Source organism: Sesamum indicum, linkage group LG6 (genome assembly GCF_026168435.1).
Source record: "Sesamum indicum cultivar Baizhima isolate 11 linkage group LG6, ASM2616843v1, whole genome shotgun sequence".
In the NCBI taxonomy this organism is placed as follows: Eukaryota; Viridiplantae; Streptophyta; class Magnoliopsida; order Lamiales; family Pedaliaceae; genus Sesamum; species Sesamum indicum.
The window spans coordinates 3885942-3906928 of record NC_142662.1 but is presented as its reverse complement, the minus strand read 5'-3'; the positions used below and the strand labels follow the sequence as shown (position 1 = coordinate 3906928).

The 20987-nt window shown below is 33.0% G+C and overlaps 1 protein-coding gene across 1 annotated transcript; it reads right to left on the bottom strand.

The window, feature by feature from the left end:
* Window positions 1-1213: 1213 nt before the first annotated feature.
* On the bottom strand, window positions 1214-20557 carry LOC105179943 (uncharacterized). The gene is made up of 23 exons (XM_011103603.3): window positions 20040-20557; window positions 17136-17390; window positions 16893-17017; window positions 16705-16749; window positions 16170-16251; window positions 16020-16088; window positions 15747-15917; window positions 15598-15663; window positions 7803-7871; window positions 7633-7704; window positions 7452-7504; window positions 6940-7215; window positions 4495-4628; window positions 4305-4399; window positions 4199-4237; window positions 4053-4115; window positions 3790-3891; window positions 3647-3698; window positions 3505-3557; window positions 2305-2369; window positions 2142-2193; window positions 1846-1966; window positions 1214-1558 (listed from the first exon to the last, which is right to left on the bottom strand). The coding sequence occupies exons 1-22, from the start codon at window positions 20193-20195 to the stop codon at window positions 1913-1915; spliced, it is 2148 nt and encodes a 715-aa protein (XP_011101905.1). The 5' UTR covers window positions 20196-20557; the 3' UTR covers window positions 1214-1558; window positions 1846-1912.
* Between the last annotated feature and the right edge of the window lie 430 nt (window positions 20558-20987).

Here is a 20987-nt window from a genome sequence, read left to right as displayed (position 1 = left end):
CCCCTTGAGTAGTTTACTTAATACCAGTTGCCTTAGTTTCTGTTACTGCATTATTGTCTGACTACGACTGTAAATTTCTATTTGTTGTAGCTTATTTTACTGTTTCAGTTACTGCATTGTTGTCTTCCTACAGCTGCAAATATCTGTTGTAGCTGATTGCGTGTTGCTGTTCGTTCCAAATTTCTGTCTACATTTCGTGCCTGATACTGTAGGGCTGTTTATGACGGATAGATTCTACTCCTATTTCTTGGTTGTAATCTCTAGAGCACAGTTATCGTTTTTTGTCTTGTGAGCATGCTTGGGCTGTGTCCCAATTTTGTGCATACATAATTATTGCATTGATGCTCATCTTTTGACTTGTTTTGCTCCACTGCTTTGATGAGAGAGCTGAGGTTTCATATGACAAATGTACAATTAGCTCTTCCTTCATTTTTGTCGCATTGCAACTGTTGATGGTCTTTCTTCGTTAATTTAACACATGTCTACAAAAGATCTAATTAAATTAAAATATACAAAAGACGAAAATAAAATTCAAACAATCATTAAAAAATTCATATGTAAATGTATTACGAAGAATATATTGGTCATAAATGGATTACAAAGCATATATTGCTCATAAAAGCTAAACATCGTTTGCTATAAATAAATATATATAGATATAGATATTATGTCTCCAATTCTTAACATGATTTACCGGAGTATAAACTAGAACTTATATATGTTTTCGCTTTTCCAAAACAAGATAGAATACACTCAATGTTTATTTCTGTGTTTTTACATCTTATCTGTATATTTTTTTATTTTTCAACTTTCTATATATAATATATATATACACTTATATATATATAATATAAAAGAGATATAATTTGACAATAAATAGTGATTTTTGTTTCCGAAAACTACAACATTAAACATAAAATATTTATATAAAAAGATATGATTTGACATTGAACAGTGATTTTTGTCTCCCAAATCTCAACAAACCTACACCATTTATTTTAAAATTATTTTAAATTACCTCAAAAGACAAATCCAACATATCCTCTATTTTCAACACACTTATTTATCTCTATTTTTCTCTCTCTATCTCCAAAACACAAATCAAAACACTCAAACTACAAATCCAAACGCTACATATCTTTCACCTTTCGTGTGTGTGTGTGTGTGAGAGAGAGAGGGAGAGGGAGGAGAGATATCATATGAGAGCTCGTAATGATAGAAAATTGACCTATTCACAGATGAAAGGTTGGTTAGCATCCAGACTCGCACAATGCATACATAATACAAATGAGATGAAACCTGTGTAGTTTCCTATCTCAAAGTGATAAATGGTTTCAGCAAATCATATACATTACATCAGAAGGTCACGACAGCATCTGCACAGAGAGCTCATTTCCATTTATACTGACAAAGAAAACAAACGGATCAATTTTCGTCATCAGCTCATCATAATTTTGTACAACAGGGTTGGAATCCTTCAAAGCAAAGTTTGCTCCACAAGGCATTTTTCCAGAAATATGAACTTCGGTGTCATTCGACTCTTCCTACCCTTTTCACCCTGTGAATGAACAAACAGAGGGTGTAAAACATCGTAAAGAGCACCAATCGAAGATCTAGCAATCCAGCCGAGTCCACTTATTCTATCACTCCATCTCAACCAAACTCATTCAATCTTATTTCTCCGAGATGAGATGAAATCACAAGTAATCCCTCCCTAACACTCAATTTGAAAATTTAAAGCCGAGTTTGCAAGCAGGCTTGTCTCGTCAATAATCTTACTAATCAAGTTTGAACTTCAGAGTAACCAAAAAAAGTTAAGTGTATGTGCTTATATAAAGTTCTTACCTGAAGTTACAAAGGTGCAAACATTTCAAAGTTTCTAAACATAACTTGAACATCATGAATCTCCTTCTCATCTATCTCCATCATCTTCAAGACCAGACACAGCATGTAGTTGTTGTTGCAACTGCCAGCAGTAGACAAAATATGATCACAAAATAGCTAATTTTTCACACCCAAATATTCAGGCTAATTGTGCATGAGCTACTGGCTCTTCCAATAGTCGGTCATTTTTCAATTTCAGACATGAAAACCAGGAGTACCCCCCATCATATTATACAAAATAGCGGCAGAAAACTTACCTGCGTGTACTTTACTTTTTCGGCAGTCAATTCGTCAGTTAGGCTAATCATCCTGCACGTGGAAAGAGTAACACATAAAAAGATGGAAAAAAGCAGAAATATGGGCTGTCAAGTCAAATATTTCTGAAAACTTAGACAACTCAAGTTCACAGAGATGTGCAACCTTGCTTGAAGTTCGGAGATCTTCGTAAGCAGCATACGTTCCCTTTCAGAAACAACTAATTCCGCCTGTACAGGAGTGGAAGATGTCAATGAAATGCAGCAATCAAGATCAATACTAGTACTAGCTTTGATGTTCGATAGCATTTCTCAAACCCCAACTGAGGCCGTTTTCAGCATTACTGAAGCTCAAGAAATGCAAGCTTAACTAGCTCAAACCTATATTAAATGTAAACTTCAAGGTCCCTGCCTCGTTATTCTGACCGAGGGGCCAACTTAGAACTATATAAAGTTAACAGAATAGGTCTGGGTCATCAATTCTCTCAAATATATATGCGAACTCTTCTATTAGCACTCAAGTAAGCATTGCAAAAGCCTCATTGAGACAAGGATAGAAGATATGTTTTTGTCCAACTGCAGTACTGCAGTACATGGACTAATACCCCTGAATAATTTTGATGATATAAATTTAAGCAGCACAAGTTTAGATTATAAGTTGCATTATTAAGAGGGTGTTTGGACAAGCTTAAAGCTCCTCTAAACATCTTATAAAATGTTTGTGAGCTTATAAGCCCCCCAAAAATCGTTTGGCTAAATTTTTTTAAAGAGCTTATAAAATGTTAAAATAAGATGGTTTGGATCTTATAAAATCTTTAACAAAAAGTTACTTTACAACTCTTTGAGGCATCTATAAGATTAATATTTCAGAAGACATAAATATCCTCATTATTTTGTCTCTATTCCGTTTCTACCCTTCACATAATTTACAAACAACGACGAAGGATTCTCCCTCCCTCTCTGCGTGAAACAATAGCTTATATGACTAAAAATAATCATTGCAATTAACAAATAAAATATCTATTACATATCTACATTAATATTTGACTAGCATGAAATACATATATATTATTTTGATGCAAAGTTGAGGTAATTATTCGTCAACTTTTTCATGTTGTAAAAAAGATTGTATATTAATGTTCAATATTACCACATCTTATAAGTATTAGCATCTTATTTTATCCAAACGCTTTAAAAGTGTATTATTGTATAAGCTCCTAAAAAAACATCTTATAAAATGTAAGAACTTATAAGATGTTTTACATAAGCTTAGCTAAACACCCTCTAAAAGCTATATTTCCTTTATGAAAATCATAAAATGCACCTGAATGAACAACTCAAAGTGGGAGGGGAAGTATGTGCTTACACTGCCATTATTTTCTGAACGAGGTAAAGGAGGCAGTTTCCCATTTTGAGGAGCTGGAAGAAGACAAGAAACTTCAATCAAACTAATAAAAAATCCTTTAGTAGGTATGTACATGTAAAAAACCATCAAATTTTACACACACCGTTTTCTATCTCCACCAGTTGCAAGCTACTCAATAAATTCATGATAAGATCCTGCAGTTAATGCGGCAAGAGACAAGTACACGATAAGAGAGATGTAACCTGTTGAACTTGCTGAACTAACAGATTATAGAAAAGATCTTACTTGTTGAATTGATGTTTGTTGGAAAAGATTTTGAAGCTGAGGCATGAGAACTGAGGCAGGCACATTACTATTTCCAATTTCCTTCACTGGCTGACTGTTGGGCTGAAATACAATAACTATTACACCACTATAGCAGAAGGAACAAAATGATAGAGTTTACTGGGACAATGGGGTACAGAAAAAGAAGAAGATCGTACTCAAAAATGTTTTCTTTAGCTTAAATGTTAATTGTACAAGACATTCAAGGAAACAAGTTTACAAACCATTTGCTTGGAATCAAATATCCAGTTTCCCACACTGGCAGACTTCCTCAGTGGTGACCCCTGCTAATGAAAACAAAGAGTGAAGATAGAATTAAATAACTCCCATAATTTTCTCGAAATAGTCAAGCTCAACAACTGCTTCTTACCTGGGAATTACGTCGAGAAGCTGAACACAGAGGAATGTCCTAGTATACACATACAAGTCAGCAACACTCACAGAAATTATGAAGTACCACATGAACGCAGTTATACCTTCACGAGATCTACATTTTCAGATGTTACAGAGAACCGCCCTTTTATTTGTACCAAGTTGGTCTTTGTTTTGTCCTCCAAGGAATCTTTAAAACCTAGCAAAACAAAAGGAGTGCATTGTGCTTCTAAGTACTTCTTCATGTAGCGCTGTAGCTTATCAACAGCATGAAAACTGTAAACCAAAATCCACCTCCAGAAGATTTGATTGGAGCTGATAAACTGTTTCCTGATGCTCGATTTGGAAGGTTTAGAGGACCACTAAAACTGGGCTGTCTTCGTACTTGTTGAACCTTCTCTGCCAGTTGCTGATTTTCAATCTCATACCTGATAGAACAATTTGTGTTTTATCAATAAACTTAACAAGGTAAACTCATCATAATGTGAGGAAATATATAAATGAATACAGAAGAACAGCTTCAATTACTCAGCAGAAAAGAATCTTAAGTCAAACTTCCCGAGTGCAAGGAAGTCATCAACAGATACGTAAGATTTATAAATTACTCACTTCTCATTTCATACTTCATATCCCCTTTAAGCACTTTATTTAGCACCAAAAGAAACAAGACAAGAAAACCCAAGTTTTCTCTCAGAATATCTGCATTATAGTGCCGATAAGTCCTCCACCTTCCCTAAATTTATCTTAGAATTCAAAGCTGAGAACAGGTTTAGGTGCAGACCAACTCCCCAACCCTAGAGATCTCTTGGTTCCTAATAACAGAGTCGCCTTTCTCATTTGGTAGAAAAACAAACACAACAAAAATTGTTAGGATTACATATGTTTTGGTGAAGAACTACTTTTTTGTCAAGAAACTGCAGGTCGTACTTAGGTGAAAGTTCCCCACAAGTTGATGGAACCAATTGACATGAGATCAGAGAACACAACAGATTCATAATGATGATCAAAGCCAGTTATGTCTTTGAAGTTTGCTACTGCACTTTGAAGGAAGCAACAGCAACAGTTCTCAAGAAGTCCATGACCAAAGTAATAAGTTTTGTCAGGGCAAACTATCAGCACAGAGAGGATGAACGAGAACGAACAGAGTTGCGTTACAACTGGTTGAGTTACAAGGAATGAATCAACCTAAATCCAAGTCAAACAAATAGTTCTAAACTTCGAACAGCACGTCACATGAAGGTCCAAGACTAACAGAGAAGATGATGCAAACAGTCTACACGTAAGAGAAACCTCTGAGAAGGAAAGACAGACAAAACACAGAATTCGAAAAAGACAAGGAGGAAACATTTATAGATAGATATGTGAATCAGATTGCGGTCAACATAACCAAGAATTCAATCAAGAACCACGCATGAATTCAAGATTGACCATTATGCAAATATTGTTAGCCTTATCAAGAAATCCTCCTACATCAAAACACGAGACCGTTGAATCAGCACTCAAACACTCAAACATAGACTAAGTTGATTAGCTTTGAGTGCAGAAACTTTATTCTTAGACGATTATGTGTATAGAACTTTGAATACTTACCCATTTCCATTTCCAAGAAAAAAAACTTGCACATTTGAGTTTAGGCTAGATTCTTGTGTAGATTATCCTTGGAAATTTTATCTCGAGATTTGTGTAAAATTTAGGTGCTGAACATCATAACAGTCAGTTCTATGTTACACTCAGTAGATAAAAAAAGATGTAGGACAGTATGTTAGTAAAGCAACTAGTGGATCTACTCCATAACGTTGACGAAGAGTGGATATAGAAGGAATATATTATCTCAAACCACTATACATTTCTGGCTTACTTTAGGTTTTCTCTTCATACTCAAATCTTCATCATCAGAACATCCTTTTAATATGTTATATCATTTTTATGAAAATATTCCCTGCAAATTGCTCAAACTAAATTCATTTAAAAACATTTCCTCTGCATTCTTTGATTCTTACATTACTTAGTCCAATATGGTATGGAAGTGGAGCACTAACCCGCTCAAAACAGTTGCCAACTTTTCAAAAATCTGTTATACTTTCCAATCAATGTTAAAAAGGTCAATTCACACACACACACCCCTCTAGACATTCTTTTACCACTTTTGTCCAACAAGAATGATATATTACTATTTTTTTCAATTTACAAATAAGGAACTAAATACTCAAACTGGTGTATGAAGTTGACAACGGATATATTACAATGCCATAAAATCAATTCAACTCAAAGCATGATATTACATTCAAATAATAAATATCAGTAGATACTAGATAGGTATAGATGTAGAACATAGTCAAGTTAGTTAAAATAACACTGCTCATTTCACTAAACTGTTGATAGTAAGATCACAACAGAAGTATACTTGATCTTGCTCATGTTCCACTGTCACAAACTATTAGCTTCACAGCCAGAACTAAGATTTGCAGCAAGCAATATAAGGCATCAACTCAGGTAATGTAAATACGAATATCTTGTTACGAACACCAAACAAAACAAGAGCAAGATGCCGATGCAAGTTACAGTTTTCCACCGAAGAAATCTGCATTTGGGCGCCAATATTCCAGGAAAGACATTCATCATCTTCAAACTGGACTGAGACGACTTTTTGGATATAATTCCATTGAAAATAAGTTCTTCTAGTGTAAACATACGATAGAGATGAAGTTCAAATTAAGCAATCTATGAATTATAATAAACCTTTCTAAGTTGCGTGCTCTTTCTGACTGAGAGTGACTTAGCACTGCACCGGGAATGAGAGGTCCACTTTGAGTTTGACGAGCTCTTGCCACCTGGGTTCTAGTCTTGGCCTGTGCCACATCTTTCTCTATCACTGGTGGTGTCAGATCAGCTCTTGACCCGCTCTTGACTCCAGTATTTACCTGATTGTTGGTCTCAAATAAATCACTGTCTGATACTTTTCCCTTCTTCGTCTGACTTTCAACCACAATCACGTCATTACCGAATAAATTTCCTCTGGGAAAAGGAAGGTGAAAAAAGTTTTCAGAAACATGTATAATTGAGAGCAGTTAATCATATATAAGAGCATCGTAAAACCCAAAGCCCTAAATTGGGAGGAAATTTATATCTAGGACATCATAACCAATTAAAACTTGGATGAAGCTTTAGAAGAAATAAAACCAAATAAAATAGAAACTAAGGGTATTGGGAGTGAAAATTGCTGCAAAAGCGGAGCTAAAGTAAATGACCACCTGCTACTATTATTGCCTGTTGCTTCTTGTTTCACCACAGAACTTGACGCGACCTACCAAAAAGCAAAAGGATTTAGATTAAGTACGTTAGGAACCAAAATAGTGACCTGCATAAAAGACGGAGGATAGAGAGGCAACTCCATAACATATAAATTGTTATACATAATAAACTATTAATGACCTTATGGTTCGTATGGTATTTAACACTGTCTTCTTCTTCCTTGATTTCTTGTATTTCATCCTCCTCTTGTAGCTGCCAAGATAAAAACAACCCATATGCACCATTTTCAAAGGCTTATCCTACCATGAAATGACTGCTGCATATAAAATAAAGTCACGTCACTGACATACCAAAGATGCTTGGAACTTCAAATCTTCAACATCAAAGTTCCACGCACTTACTCCACGCTGGTACTCACTCTAAGAGAGACAAACAAAACCAACACATGAATCAAGAAAAACATAAATATACATACAGAGAACAGAGAGAAAAAGAGTCACATACACAGGACGATAGGAGAGAGGAAAAAGTACTATATTAAAATTTCTAACCAAAAACTTGATTGGTGCCACTCTAGTATGCAGCAGACTTTGTACATGGGTCACCAAACGAACTTACACATTTCATAATTTTAACAGAGTATAGAATTGAAACCAGAGTTTCCACCTTCTTCAGCCAAAAAGGTCAGGTACTAGAAATCACAATACTTAAAAGGGTTTCCACCTTCTTCAGCCAAAAAGGTCAGGTACTAGAAATCACAATACTTAAAAGGGATAATTACATTTACACCCCCTGACCTATTGTCTATTTACACAAACCATCCATGTCTTTTGCATAATTACAGAAACTACCCCTGATAGACAAAAAATAAGGGTAGTTTGTGTAATGATGCTAACACTTTTATAGTGTGAGTGTAATTTTTCAAAAAAATAAGGGGTGGTTTGTGTAAGTGATAATGATATTTGGTGGGTGTATATGTAATTATTTAAAAGATAAGGGTGATTTGTGTTTTATCCCTACTTAAAAATACATTTGAAAATTTAAAAATTATGCATAATGTCTAAATAATTAAATATATTTATAATTTTACTCGCCATTCTACATACATAAATTTATATACATATATGTATTCACACTCAATCACATATGCTCCACATATATGTATCTACAATGTATATGTCCTCACATAGTTTGTACACACACTGCTGAGGTTTTTATTTATATAAATATTATGCATCATATACACTGCTTCCTTATAAAAGTAAATAAAATTACTTACATTAGATCTATATAAATTAGATATAGATATATATATTATCTTAGTCAAATACATTATATATTATTTTATAAATGTTTATGATAAGAATTTCTATATAAGTTCATTGATATATATAATTATATCTATTAGATTACATATAAACTAAATACACATAGAAACCTTATAAATATTACAGATATCAATAATATATTATTGTTCAGTTTATTATTAAATATTACAATGTATACAATTCCGGCTTAATTATTTTAATAATATATAGAAAAAATTGCAAAATTAATGTCAAAACAAAAGATTTATAAAACTAAAGGAAATCGTTAATAGGAGAAACAACTTCCAATTTTCTTTTCTGGAGTCAGTAACGACTCCAAACTGTTTTCATTTGTATTTTATTTAAATTCGATTATGTATTAATTTTAAAATATATTTTGAATAATATAAGTAAATGTTTAATTTTTAATAATAAATTAAATATTTTTATTAATGAAAGTGCCATGTAATATTATAATGTGTATAAGGAATTGACAAAAACAATCATGGGTGACTTTGTGCGGAAAAAATAATAATACCAAAAAAAAATTGACACAAATTCTAATAATGTCCCTAGCTTACGACTGTGTCCTTGGTGTTGGCGGTCGACATCTTCTTGTTTCATCACCTATCAACAATGTTGGCTCGTTTTGTATTGGATCATCATTAACAGCATAAGTGTACAACTGATTTGATAATGTTGTAGAGTTTGACTTCATGTGATCATAATCTGAACTTATTGATCTTGATCTTGGTCTTGGCATCACTATAGGATATAATGTTTCACCAATTCAATTTCCATCAATGAGTGCATTTTGTAACTATACGGTGCCAAGCTCTACAACATCATCAAGTCAATTGAATATTTATGCCAATAATGATGATCAAATACAAAACGAGCCAAAAACGCCGGTATGACACACTTATGGGACCGCAGGACATTATTAGAATTTAAGTTCAATATTTGTAATATGATTATTTTTCCCTCACAAAGTCACCCACTATTATTCTATGAACTCTTCATATACATTGTAATATTACTTGGCATTTTAATTAATAAAATATTTAATTTGTTAAAAAATGATTATACGTTTAGTTATATTATTAAAAATATATTTCTTAAATTAATACATAATCAGTTTTAAATGGACTCATTAATGGAAGTAACAACGCCAAGCTAGCTTTTAAAAAAAAAATTGGAAGTCGTTGCTCCCAATAGCGACTTCCTTTAGTTCTATAAAATCTCATGTTTTGACAATAGTATTGCAATTTTGTTATATATTATTAAAATAAGTTTAATTCTACCAAACGTGGAGTAGGATTAAAGACCTGGGTAGCATTCCCTTGTACCAAACATACCATAACGACATGTTGGGTGCGAATAAATAATGATCCCAGGAATGACCTTATGCACTTCTTCAATCCCACTTCTTGTCTAGTAAGGACTAAGAGAAGTGGGTTCCATGAGTCGAAGGATGGTGTATTCCAACTAAAGTGGGAAAACTCATTCCACATTCAACCATGAGGAGTAGTGATTCCCATTTGAGTGGGACTATGGAATCTCGACAATGAAACAAAGTTCCATTTTTAGACTCAAATCTCTTTGATATCTATAATTACATGCCTATTAACTGAAAAAAATAACTACAAATATGTTTGATTATGTGTGTATAACACATAGATATAAATAAACCTAACAAATACTGTATAGATAATAATATTAAAAATATAATAAATGTATATATAATATATGATACACGTATAGAATTCATAATATTTTATTTGCAATACTAAAAATACGTACTATTTTAATTAAATTATGTTAATAATACATATTTGATATATTCTTAAATTCTCCCCGTATATTTCTTATTTTAGAATTATTCATATAAAGTTCATTTGGGCTAATTTGGTACAAAACTGAATTATATGAAACTTGAAGAAACAATTAATAAGTACAAAAAACATAAGTAGATTAGGGTTATAATTCAAATGTACTACACATTTAAGAGACTATGTTGAAACTTTATAAAGGTTTTGGCCTCAAATCGTATAGGCTTGAAAGATAGGATCGCGTTGCGATTATCATAAAAAGAAAATAAGAAAAAAAAGATTATATAAACAGATTTGAAGAAGGTAGCACGTGTCCGTCCGGTGATGCCACCCTATTTTATATGCCACCACATACACATGGCAAGTCTCTTGTGATCTAATATATATATATATGTATATGTATGTGTACACATATACATACATAGATAAGTAGAGAAAAGTGGAAGACATAAGAATATAATTGCAAAGCTTTAGTCTCTCTCGGTTGGTACTCTTATCTCTCTTTGAATTATTTGTTGGTTAATTTCGTTTTAAGACAATGATTACTTAATGGCTAAGGATATGCTTATATCGACTTACACTAAGTTTCGTTTCTAGATACTTAATATATAATTAGAAATTGTTGAATTATTATAATATTACTCTAATGTTTTTCTCTTAATAATTGTTTTTGCTTAGTTAGTAAATAGTATTTGCAATTACTCATTTGCTCAAATTAAGCATCCGTTAAGTAAATATGAAAATATTTATCATTGATATAGTTTAAGAAACAAAGTTTAATAGCATTTGTCATTCATTAAAGGTGTAAAATATATATATATACTAATTATAAATAGATTAAATTTAACTAATTTCAATCAAGTTGATACTATAAATTACAAATGTAGTGGAGAATACTAAGTGTGCATATGGGTTTGCCTGGTTGGCTAAGAGTTCTCATTTTTCTACTCGCTTTGCTAATTATATTTAATTAATTAATCAAAATATAAAAAGGTACAATAGATATGGATATAACTTTAAGCTTAAAATACCTCTATGCTATTTAGTATAAGAATATACATATAACCTTAATGTAATTTACAAGTGGTTGCCAAGCTCATACTTTTAAGTGTACAATGAACTCTTTGAGATTTGGTATAATTAAAAATACACCATTGTTGTTTGGAAAATTACCAATTCCCTCTGATTTTAATGTCCGTGCAACAATTCGTTCATTCCACCAGTCTCCATTTAGGATTCCATCCATTTTTTGTGGTAAACTCTTGTGGACTATGAAATAGTTTTACTTATCTTCTCAAAATTTTCTAAAAGTTTTTATGGACTAGAAGGTAAGAACGAAATTTCACTTGGTAAGCTTTTTTTTACAATTTTTAAAAAAAAATTAACAAAAAAAAGGGCAAAGTGGACATTTTGAGGCCTATATCTAAGAATTACATAATTTCATCACATTAGGGGATTGATGGTTTCTCTAACAACGAAGGGGTATCTATTATTATGTCAAACCGTAGAGCTCATTCCAATTTCAACCTACTTTTAAGGATATCGAAATAATTGGAAGGGCTTGCACATGAATTATCCACTCAGTCTCCTTGTGCAACCTCGAGACTAGTCCTTCTGTAGACCCTATCTAATCACGGGGACAGTGTTGCGAGTGTCATTCAAGTTACATTAGTATTTGCAAAACTAGAGTAATAATATATACTATCGTGCATGCCCACGTATACGTATAAAAGGTGTTCTTATCTTACGACAAACTTGAGTAAATTGTTAGTTCCCGGTAGAGACTTCAGTGTTCAGTTACCAATTGGTTGTTCTTTCACAGGCACGCTACACGTTGTCCACGTATGATTAGCGCAACCATGTATCAACGCATGGCGAGTTCAATGTGGCCACGAGGTCGCTCCCTGCATGGAGGATAAGGTAGTAAATGACTTTTTGGGAGTCACAAGACAGTGATTATATGATTAGGTCCTTACCTAATGTGGTCTTCATAGGCTCAATCAATATTGTTACCGGTTAATATGATATATTGAACTTTTTTATCAACTTTCCATTATTAGTATTTTATTCCATGTGGACCCATTTATTGCTTCACTAAGCTTTTTGCTTACATAGTTCGAATTTCATACTCGAGATACAGGTGATAAAGTTGATAAAGTGAACAAGTCAAAGTTTAGCCACCTATGACGAGACTATGGTGGTTGGAAGAGAGGTCAAATGAATGGTTAGGACATATAATCGTCTTGGATCTAAATTATTATATCTATCAATTTGTATTAGGTTGTGTTCTTAGAGTACGGTCTAAAGTAGGACTCATACTTTGGGGCGCGACAACATGGTATCAGAACCTAGGCAGTAGCCTTAGCTATACCAATATAAGATCCTTGGACTTAAGGTGCTAGTAACTATTAAACTAGGGTAAAGGTTCAAAAGCGCAAGTTATTTTGGACTTTTTGGGTTTGTTTTGAATTTTTTTGGGTTTGTTCAGTGCTAAAACTTGTAATGGATCACTTCAACCGTCCAGTACACTATTTACTACAATTAGAGTACTGAGTCAACAAATTATGTCATTGATTATGTTGGTATAGGTCCTTTATATGTGACAATGTTAAAAGTTTGGGTTGGATATTGGTCTCAATCTAATAAGGAGTATTTGGAGAGATATTGTGTTTGATGTGTAATGGGACTCGTGTTACAGGCCTCGTTTTGATTGTTGACAACATATGGATATTGGCAACTGCTAATAGTGATTTTGAATTATAATTCATGTTTTCGTATTTACTGTTTACCAATTAAATGTTATGTAAGTAATATTACTAGGATGCCTTATGACATGATATGAACTTTTGTAATATCCAATAGAATAGAGATAAAAGTACCAACTGAGAGCTCGATTGAAGCTTTGCAATTATATCCTAACACGTCTTCCACTTTTTTCTACTTATCTATGTATGTATATGTGTACATGTAACATATATATGACAAGAGGCTTGTCATGTGTATAAGGTGGCATATCACACAAGACAGCACGACCTAAAGGGCACGTGCTACCTTCTTCAAATCAAATTTGTTTATATCTTCATTTCTTTTCTTCATTCTTTTTTTTTTTCTTTTTTTTTGGTGAAAAAGGACGATTTGATCCTCTATCTTTCAAAGCTATACATTTTCACGCCAAAATCTTTATAAAGTTTCAATATAGTCTCTTAAAATTTTAGTACATTCGGATTATAACCTATAATCTATTTATCAATATATTTTAGGCTTTTTATACTTATGAATTAGTCCGTCAAGTTTCATATAATTCCTTTTCGTATCAAACTAACCCAAATAAACTTTCTATGAATAATTAATACAATAAGAAATATGCAAGAATAATTTCAAGAATGTATTAATAGGTGATACTAACATAATTTAATGAAGATAGTATCCTTATGTTTGGATTTGTGTTTTGAGTGTTTTGTTTTGTATTTTGGAGATAGAGAGAGAGAGAAAAATAGAGATAAGTAAGTGTGTGTTGAAAATAGATGGTATGTTTGAATTTGTATTTTGAGGTAATTTAAAATATTTTAAAATAAGTGGTGTAGGTTTGATGTTGAGATTTGGTAAATGTTCATTGTCAAATCATATCTCTTTTATATATATTTTTATATATAAATATTGTATATTTAATATTGTATTTTTTAAAACAAAAATCACTGTTTATTATCAAATAAACACAAAAAACAAACATTATATATATTATATATAAGAAGTTGAAAAACAAAAAAACACACAAATAAGGTGTAAAAACACAAAAAACAAACATTGAGTGTGCTTTTTCTTGTCTCGGAAAATGAGAAAACATGAATCCAAACATTGCCTATGTATTTTCGGTATAACAGATAAGGGGCGCCACATTAAATTTATATATTTATGATATATATGTATATAATAACAAATAGCATGTTTAACATGTACAATATTATGTAACTACATATTTATATTTATGTATAATGTAATATATATAAGTACATACGTTTTATTTTATACAAAAAATGACTTATATTTTTGTGCATATTATTTATATAAATAAAATTATAGGTGGTATGTGTACACACTATGCGAGCATATAAACTTCAAAATATATATATAGTGTGAGTGTGAATACCTATAGACACATCTTATAAATATAAAATGACTATATAAGTATAATTATATACACATATACTATGTAGGGTATTGTGCACAGTTTCTAAAATTTAAAATGTGTTTTGAGTATTAAGTATACAACTAATAATATAATAATCAGAACAAATATAATTTTATTCTAAAACTATATATTTAATAAAACCAAACAAAGGAATATCAAAATATTTCCAATCTCACTTTCATTTGTGTACATAAGCAAAGAATTGTATTGAAAAGATCAATTACATTCCACTTGGACTGTTCATTCCTGGAATGTCCAATTTATGAACCAAACATGTTGTAAGCGTACAGATTGGTGTACGTAAAGTTTTTGAAATTCGCTTAGAGTAATTGGCAAGATGGCAAGGAATGGAGTGTCACGAGGGGTATTTATTATATGATCATTAATTTCAAGCGGATATTTGTAATTTTTCGAACGAGAAGTATTTGTAATTATACAAATTTACCCAGTTTTAAGTGATGCAATGATTTAAATGAATCAAGATATATAGACAAATGCGCAATGTACATATACATGTATATATATAGTACTGCTAAGGATATTTTCTAAGTAATATTTTTCGAGTAAAGAGGTTTTGAAAAGAGGAATATGTTTGATTTTGTAAAATGAAACCAATACAGAAAATGTAGTTGCTTGCAATAAAAGCAACAAAACAAAGAAAATATAAAGAAAAAATGCCAAATACAAAATCATTATGACAAATATATCAAGCAAACATCACTTGGAAACAAAACCATATACCATGTCAGTGAACATTAAAAGAATTTCGAACCCATTAAAAGAAAAGAATATATCGTAATGCCGTAATGCTTCAAACCTGAGATATTGCCTCTTGTTCTGCTGAAGGCATTTTTTTTAAAGCAAGTTGAGCAGCATCTTTGACCTGCATCCAATTAGAACAATGGAAAGTCGAATTCTAGGAAAAGATCAATTCAGAACCCTGCAATTACCATAACCTTGGTATACCTGGAGATCTTTTACACGCTTCCACAATGGTGGCAGGTCAGCAAATAATTTTTTCACAGAGAGGTCAGGAGGCTTGGCATTCTTGAAGAAGGGATGTTTTAACAACTTTTCAGCAGTTGGCCTTTTTGTTTGATCTTTCACCAAGCACATTGCAACCATTTCTTTAAAAGACTGTCAACGCCATAGCTTGCTAAATAAATGATTGATAGAATGGAATTACAAAGTTTAGATAGTATTCAAGTGGATATCTGCAGTTGAACATATCATTGATACCTTGGAGAACTTTTTATCACGGTCATAATCAAGTCCAGGAGGAGCATTTTGTATGGTCATTAGCAGAACCTGTTCCAAGGTGCAGGGTAATAGTAAAAGGGTAGTGTCCTCCAAAAACACGATCTCAAGCTTTCAAGTAGATATGTATACCTTCATTGGAGGATATTTTGAAAATGGAGCGTGTCCATGAGCCAACTCCAATGCAGTAATTCCAAATGACCAAATGTCAGCCCTATAAATTGATATCAGGCGACCAAATTACGCACATTAAAATGCACATGATGGAATATTGGCCAAAGAGCCAACTTGGTGTTGCAGAAAAATATAAATCTCAGCAGATTAAAAAAGATCAGATTACTGGACAAATAGCTTCAGATTCTTTTGACTCTCAATATATGACAAATGAGGATATCCAAAACTCAGAACTTAAGGGGAGAACAATCATTAGCTTTATCCACGAGCACAAGTTTCTCGAATCTAGCTTCATGTATCTTATCTACACTCAGAACATGACAGGGCAACCTAGAATAGTCTCTTTGAAGTTGTCACATGTAAATATGCAAAACAGAGATTCAAGGAGTACAATCATTGACATCACACGGGCATGCATGAATGAAAAATTTGTTATGCTTGGTCAACATTTATTGAGGCATGGAACAGAACAAGAAGATGGAGTAAAACCTACTTAAAATCATATCCAGTTCCTGGCTGCAACACTTCAGGTGCCATCCTGTACAATCAGACAAAGTGAAACACATAATGTCTACAATTATCATAACAAAGAAGCAAACATCCATTAGAAAAATTATACAATACACATGCATATCGAGAGAAAGAACGAACAAGTGTGAGAGAAGGAGAAAGCCAAAGTACCAGCATGGAGTTCCCACAAAGGTATTTCTCGAGCGCTGTCTATCACCTCTGTCAAACAAACAAGCTGAAACACCAAAGTCAGCAAGCTTCACCTCACCATTACTATCCATCAATATATTTCCTGCCTGAAAAATGAAAACTGTTAAACAAAATGTGCAGTATTTCGACTATTTAGGTTGATCTAATTATCCAAAGTAAATGTGAAATCATTCAGAATAAATTTAATAGTGAAGAAACAACTACCTTCACATCACGATGGATATGGCCATGTCGATGAAGGTACTCCAAAGCCTTCAGAGTTTCTTTCAAGATAGACCCAATGGCAGATTCTTCAAACCCTTCTGGGTATGCTATCTTCATGAGGTGTAGACAAGAACCCTCAGCCATAAAAGGCATGACCACCCAAAGGTTGCAGTCAACAACAAATGAACAATATGCTTTTATAATATTAGGATGATCTATTAAGGTCATCGTTTGTGCTTCCCTGCGAATATCATCCTGCAAAATGACAGGCGCAGTTTTCCATGTGAAAAGCCTACCTAGCCACATTTGCTGGTTTTTTATGGAAAAAGAAATATTCTTGTAATATATAACCTGAAATATTGAGCACAAAAATCCACCATTTTCCTATTCAAGAGAAATAATTCTTGTGCATGGGAAAATGGTGATAAATTGTGCTTACCAGGTAATAATGCAAAACATATCTGAACTGGAAGAAAATGCAGACGCTGAGGTATTGTTGGGTTATATTATTTGGAGGACACATCCGAATTTCAATAGTGAGAACTTGGAAGTCATCCACTTCTACTACCACATTTTGGATATAAACTCACAATATACATATTCATTTTTCTGAAAATCTCACACCTTCATATACAAATCCTGGCTCTTTCTCTGTCATCATAATTAACCACCAAATCCATAAGATCTTGTATCATTGTCATCATTATCAAATTTTATACTATTAACCCATAACCAACTTCATGCTTCGACACTTTTAAAAACACATGAAGCCACTTGAAACGTCATGGAACCAAATGACAATATTTTAGAATAAAGACTGCCACAGTTTCACCAAATCCTACTTTCAGAAATAACTCATCCAAACGCATGTTTCATTCCCAAATGAATGCCAAACAAACACCTTTTCCACTGCATTTTAAACCTTGCTCTAAAAATAAACAAAACATTATGCAGAGTGTCTGAGGAAACAAGAATAAAGCAAAGCCGGGGAGCAAAGATGAACATGCATAATATCATTACATTGAAATATAGATACTGATTGAGAAATTTATCAGTCATACTATATCTATAATAAAACAATCTTTTTGCAGAATTCAACTGAAAACATCCTGCTTATTGGACACTATAAGTATGCTGAAACAAAAATGCTCCCAACAGAAAGTATCTCCAGAATATACTTTCTGGAACAAGTTTCTCAGGAGGAATCCATTGTAAGAAGTCGACAGAAATTGCATGTTCTGAATTCACCGTTAATCCATAATGACTACTCATTAAAAGGATTTTCTCATGCAGGTGGTAGATATCACTTGATATGACTTGCAAGCCAATTGGGCATCAATTAATGATAAAGCACAGTTGCAAAAAGTTCCTTATAATATTAAATTTTACCAATAGAAACAAGGTTAGACTGCAGCCAAAGTAAGTGATAAATACAGTACAATAACAATCTTTATATAAAGGACCACAGTTAAAAATCTAGCATTGTTTTCTAAGGCCAACCTTCCTAACTACTGAGATGTATAGGAAAGACAAGTAGCAGGAAACAACAGATGACGTCGAGATTAGAAGAAGCTCACTGGGGAATATATGTATTGTCACATTGAGAAGTATTTCTAGCTTTTTAAGGGAGAAAATTTGGATTATAAGTCGAAGGCAAGGAGAAATTCTCATTTATATACTTCAACACTAATATACTTGTCATGTTCTATACAAACTTATCACACCAGCATGGATCCTAACAGCATAATCCCCATTTGGTGGCTAGAACATTGATGTCACTACATGAATCCCTATGTCTTGCTGTGTACGTCTGATGAAGGTCCAGACATGGATCACAGGTAAAAACTGTGGTAAGACTCCAGGAATTCAGGTTTTGAATCCAAAAGATACATGTCTTACTGGAGGATATGTGATTGTTTTCAGATTATTTTTCCTACTATTTAAGTATATTTCCATTCAGAAGGCAATTTGATTTCCTGAAAGGCAGAGAATACAAGGAATCCACAAAGGTTGAACTTTCTTTCACATAATGACAGGAGGTGAAACGGTGATGTTTTCCTCAATTAGTTCAACAAATTTCCTGCAGAGTGTTGAAACACAGCAATCTTTAACTAAGTATAACCACACGACATAATTGCTCAGTACTATTTTTGTTTCCTGACACAGCCTAAATTGAGCACTAGAATTTCTGCTAAAATTCCGGGAATCAGTCTATATTTTGTAAAAGTTTTCAACTTCGTTATCTGCTCTATATGATTGATGCCATAATATACTAAAGGGATTTTTCTTTGGAGATCCCAACTACTGGATTGGTTAAGTTATGGGAGACAAGTTTCGTGGCTTACAAATCATTGCTATTTTCTGTAAGTTCATTTCATGAAGCTAGATAGAGCAGCATATTTTAACATTCCGCAACTTTCTAGCCTTTTTGTATTGGATTCTCTGGCATACAACTGATCAAAAATCTTTCTCTACCTCTTCAATACTAGATTCACTACAATCAGATCCATGGGCTTCAAACTTCACATACGAAAACAGATAATGACTCCAAAATAAACCTTATAAGTACAAAGAAACAAAATATAGCAATTCAACATTCTCTAAGCATGATCAACCTGAACCAAATTCAATACTCGAATTTCAAATTTTCAACCTCCGACACACAACCCACCTCCACTCAAACAAGTTCACAATCAAGTCCTCAACGCCCCGCCATCCCAACACCCAGCAAACAAACTCACAAGCTATACATTAAAAGTCAAATCAAATAAACACTCTCCACCCACGGGATCAAAATTCACCCCGCCCACACTGAATTCAACCAAACCACGAACAACTCACATCAACACATCACTCAACAAAAAATCACAAGAAGATTGAAGAAACGGGAAAAACAAGACAAACCAGATTGCTACCGCACCGATCGAGATCCAAGCACTTCACAGCCACCTCTTCATTTGAAGGCAAATAGATTGCCCTGTAAACAGTTGCGCTCGCACCGAATCCCACCTCTTCTAGAAGCTTATAATCACTCGGGTTCAACGAGTAAATCTTCCCCATTTCTTCACACAACCACAGATGGGAACATCAACCTGACAACCCAGAAACCTCCAAGCTTTCCCAGCGGAAAACTGAATCAATCCTCACCGAATAAAAATGGGTTTTTTGCTGCGCTTTTTCTGTCTTATTTCCTTTGCGTATGAGTTGAATTCTTGGCGGACAGTGCGAGTCTACAGCTATGAAGTGTGTTAAAACCTGTTGAAGTTTTCTACTTTCTCTATGACAATGCTCCGAATTATCAGCAAATTTACATAGATTTTGTTTCTGTTTTCTTATTTTTTTACAGTTCCCTTTTCTCTTTTTTGTTTCTTTTTTCGGTGTGGGGTTCGGATTTATCGTCTTTTCGGTTGTTTATGTATAAGGAGTAACCACAGAACCGTTGACCGCCATGACAAGAGGATATAGAAATTTGAGGGAGAAAGCGACGAGGTCAGATGGTGCTGTTCCTGTACACCGCTGTCCTCTTAATTTTGCTGCAACCACTGCATTAGGGTGTTGTACGTAGGCAAAATTTCTGCTTGTGGACGTCGAATACGAGTGCAGCCATGTTTACTTTTGTTTTCATTTCAATTTTCAGTCGGAAATGTGTGTTTTATTTGGTCTAAATTTTGTACAAAAATAAGAAAACATTTAAACTAATTGATGAAATTATGTTTATGTTCTTAGTGATGTTAATAATATATATTATGTTATTTGATGAAAATAATAAATTTATTTTTTATTATTTGAAGTGTTAAATCAAATATATTTTTTATTTTAATGAAATTAACAGTTATATTTTTTATTGATTTA

Coding starts and splice junctions, on each gene's coding strand:
- LOC105179943 (XM_011103603.3), bottom strand. CDS start 20,195: ATGGGGAAGATTTACTCGTTGAACCCGAGTGATTATAAGCTTCTAGAA. Junction 7,505..7,632: donor AATACCATACGAACCATAAG/GTCATTAATAGT, acceptor GCTTTTTGGTAG/GTCGCGTCAAGTTCTGTGGT. Junction 2,370..3,504: donor GTTCAGAAAATAATGGCAGT/GTAAGCACATAC, acceptor ACTCCTGTACAG/GCGGAATTAGTTGTTTCTGA.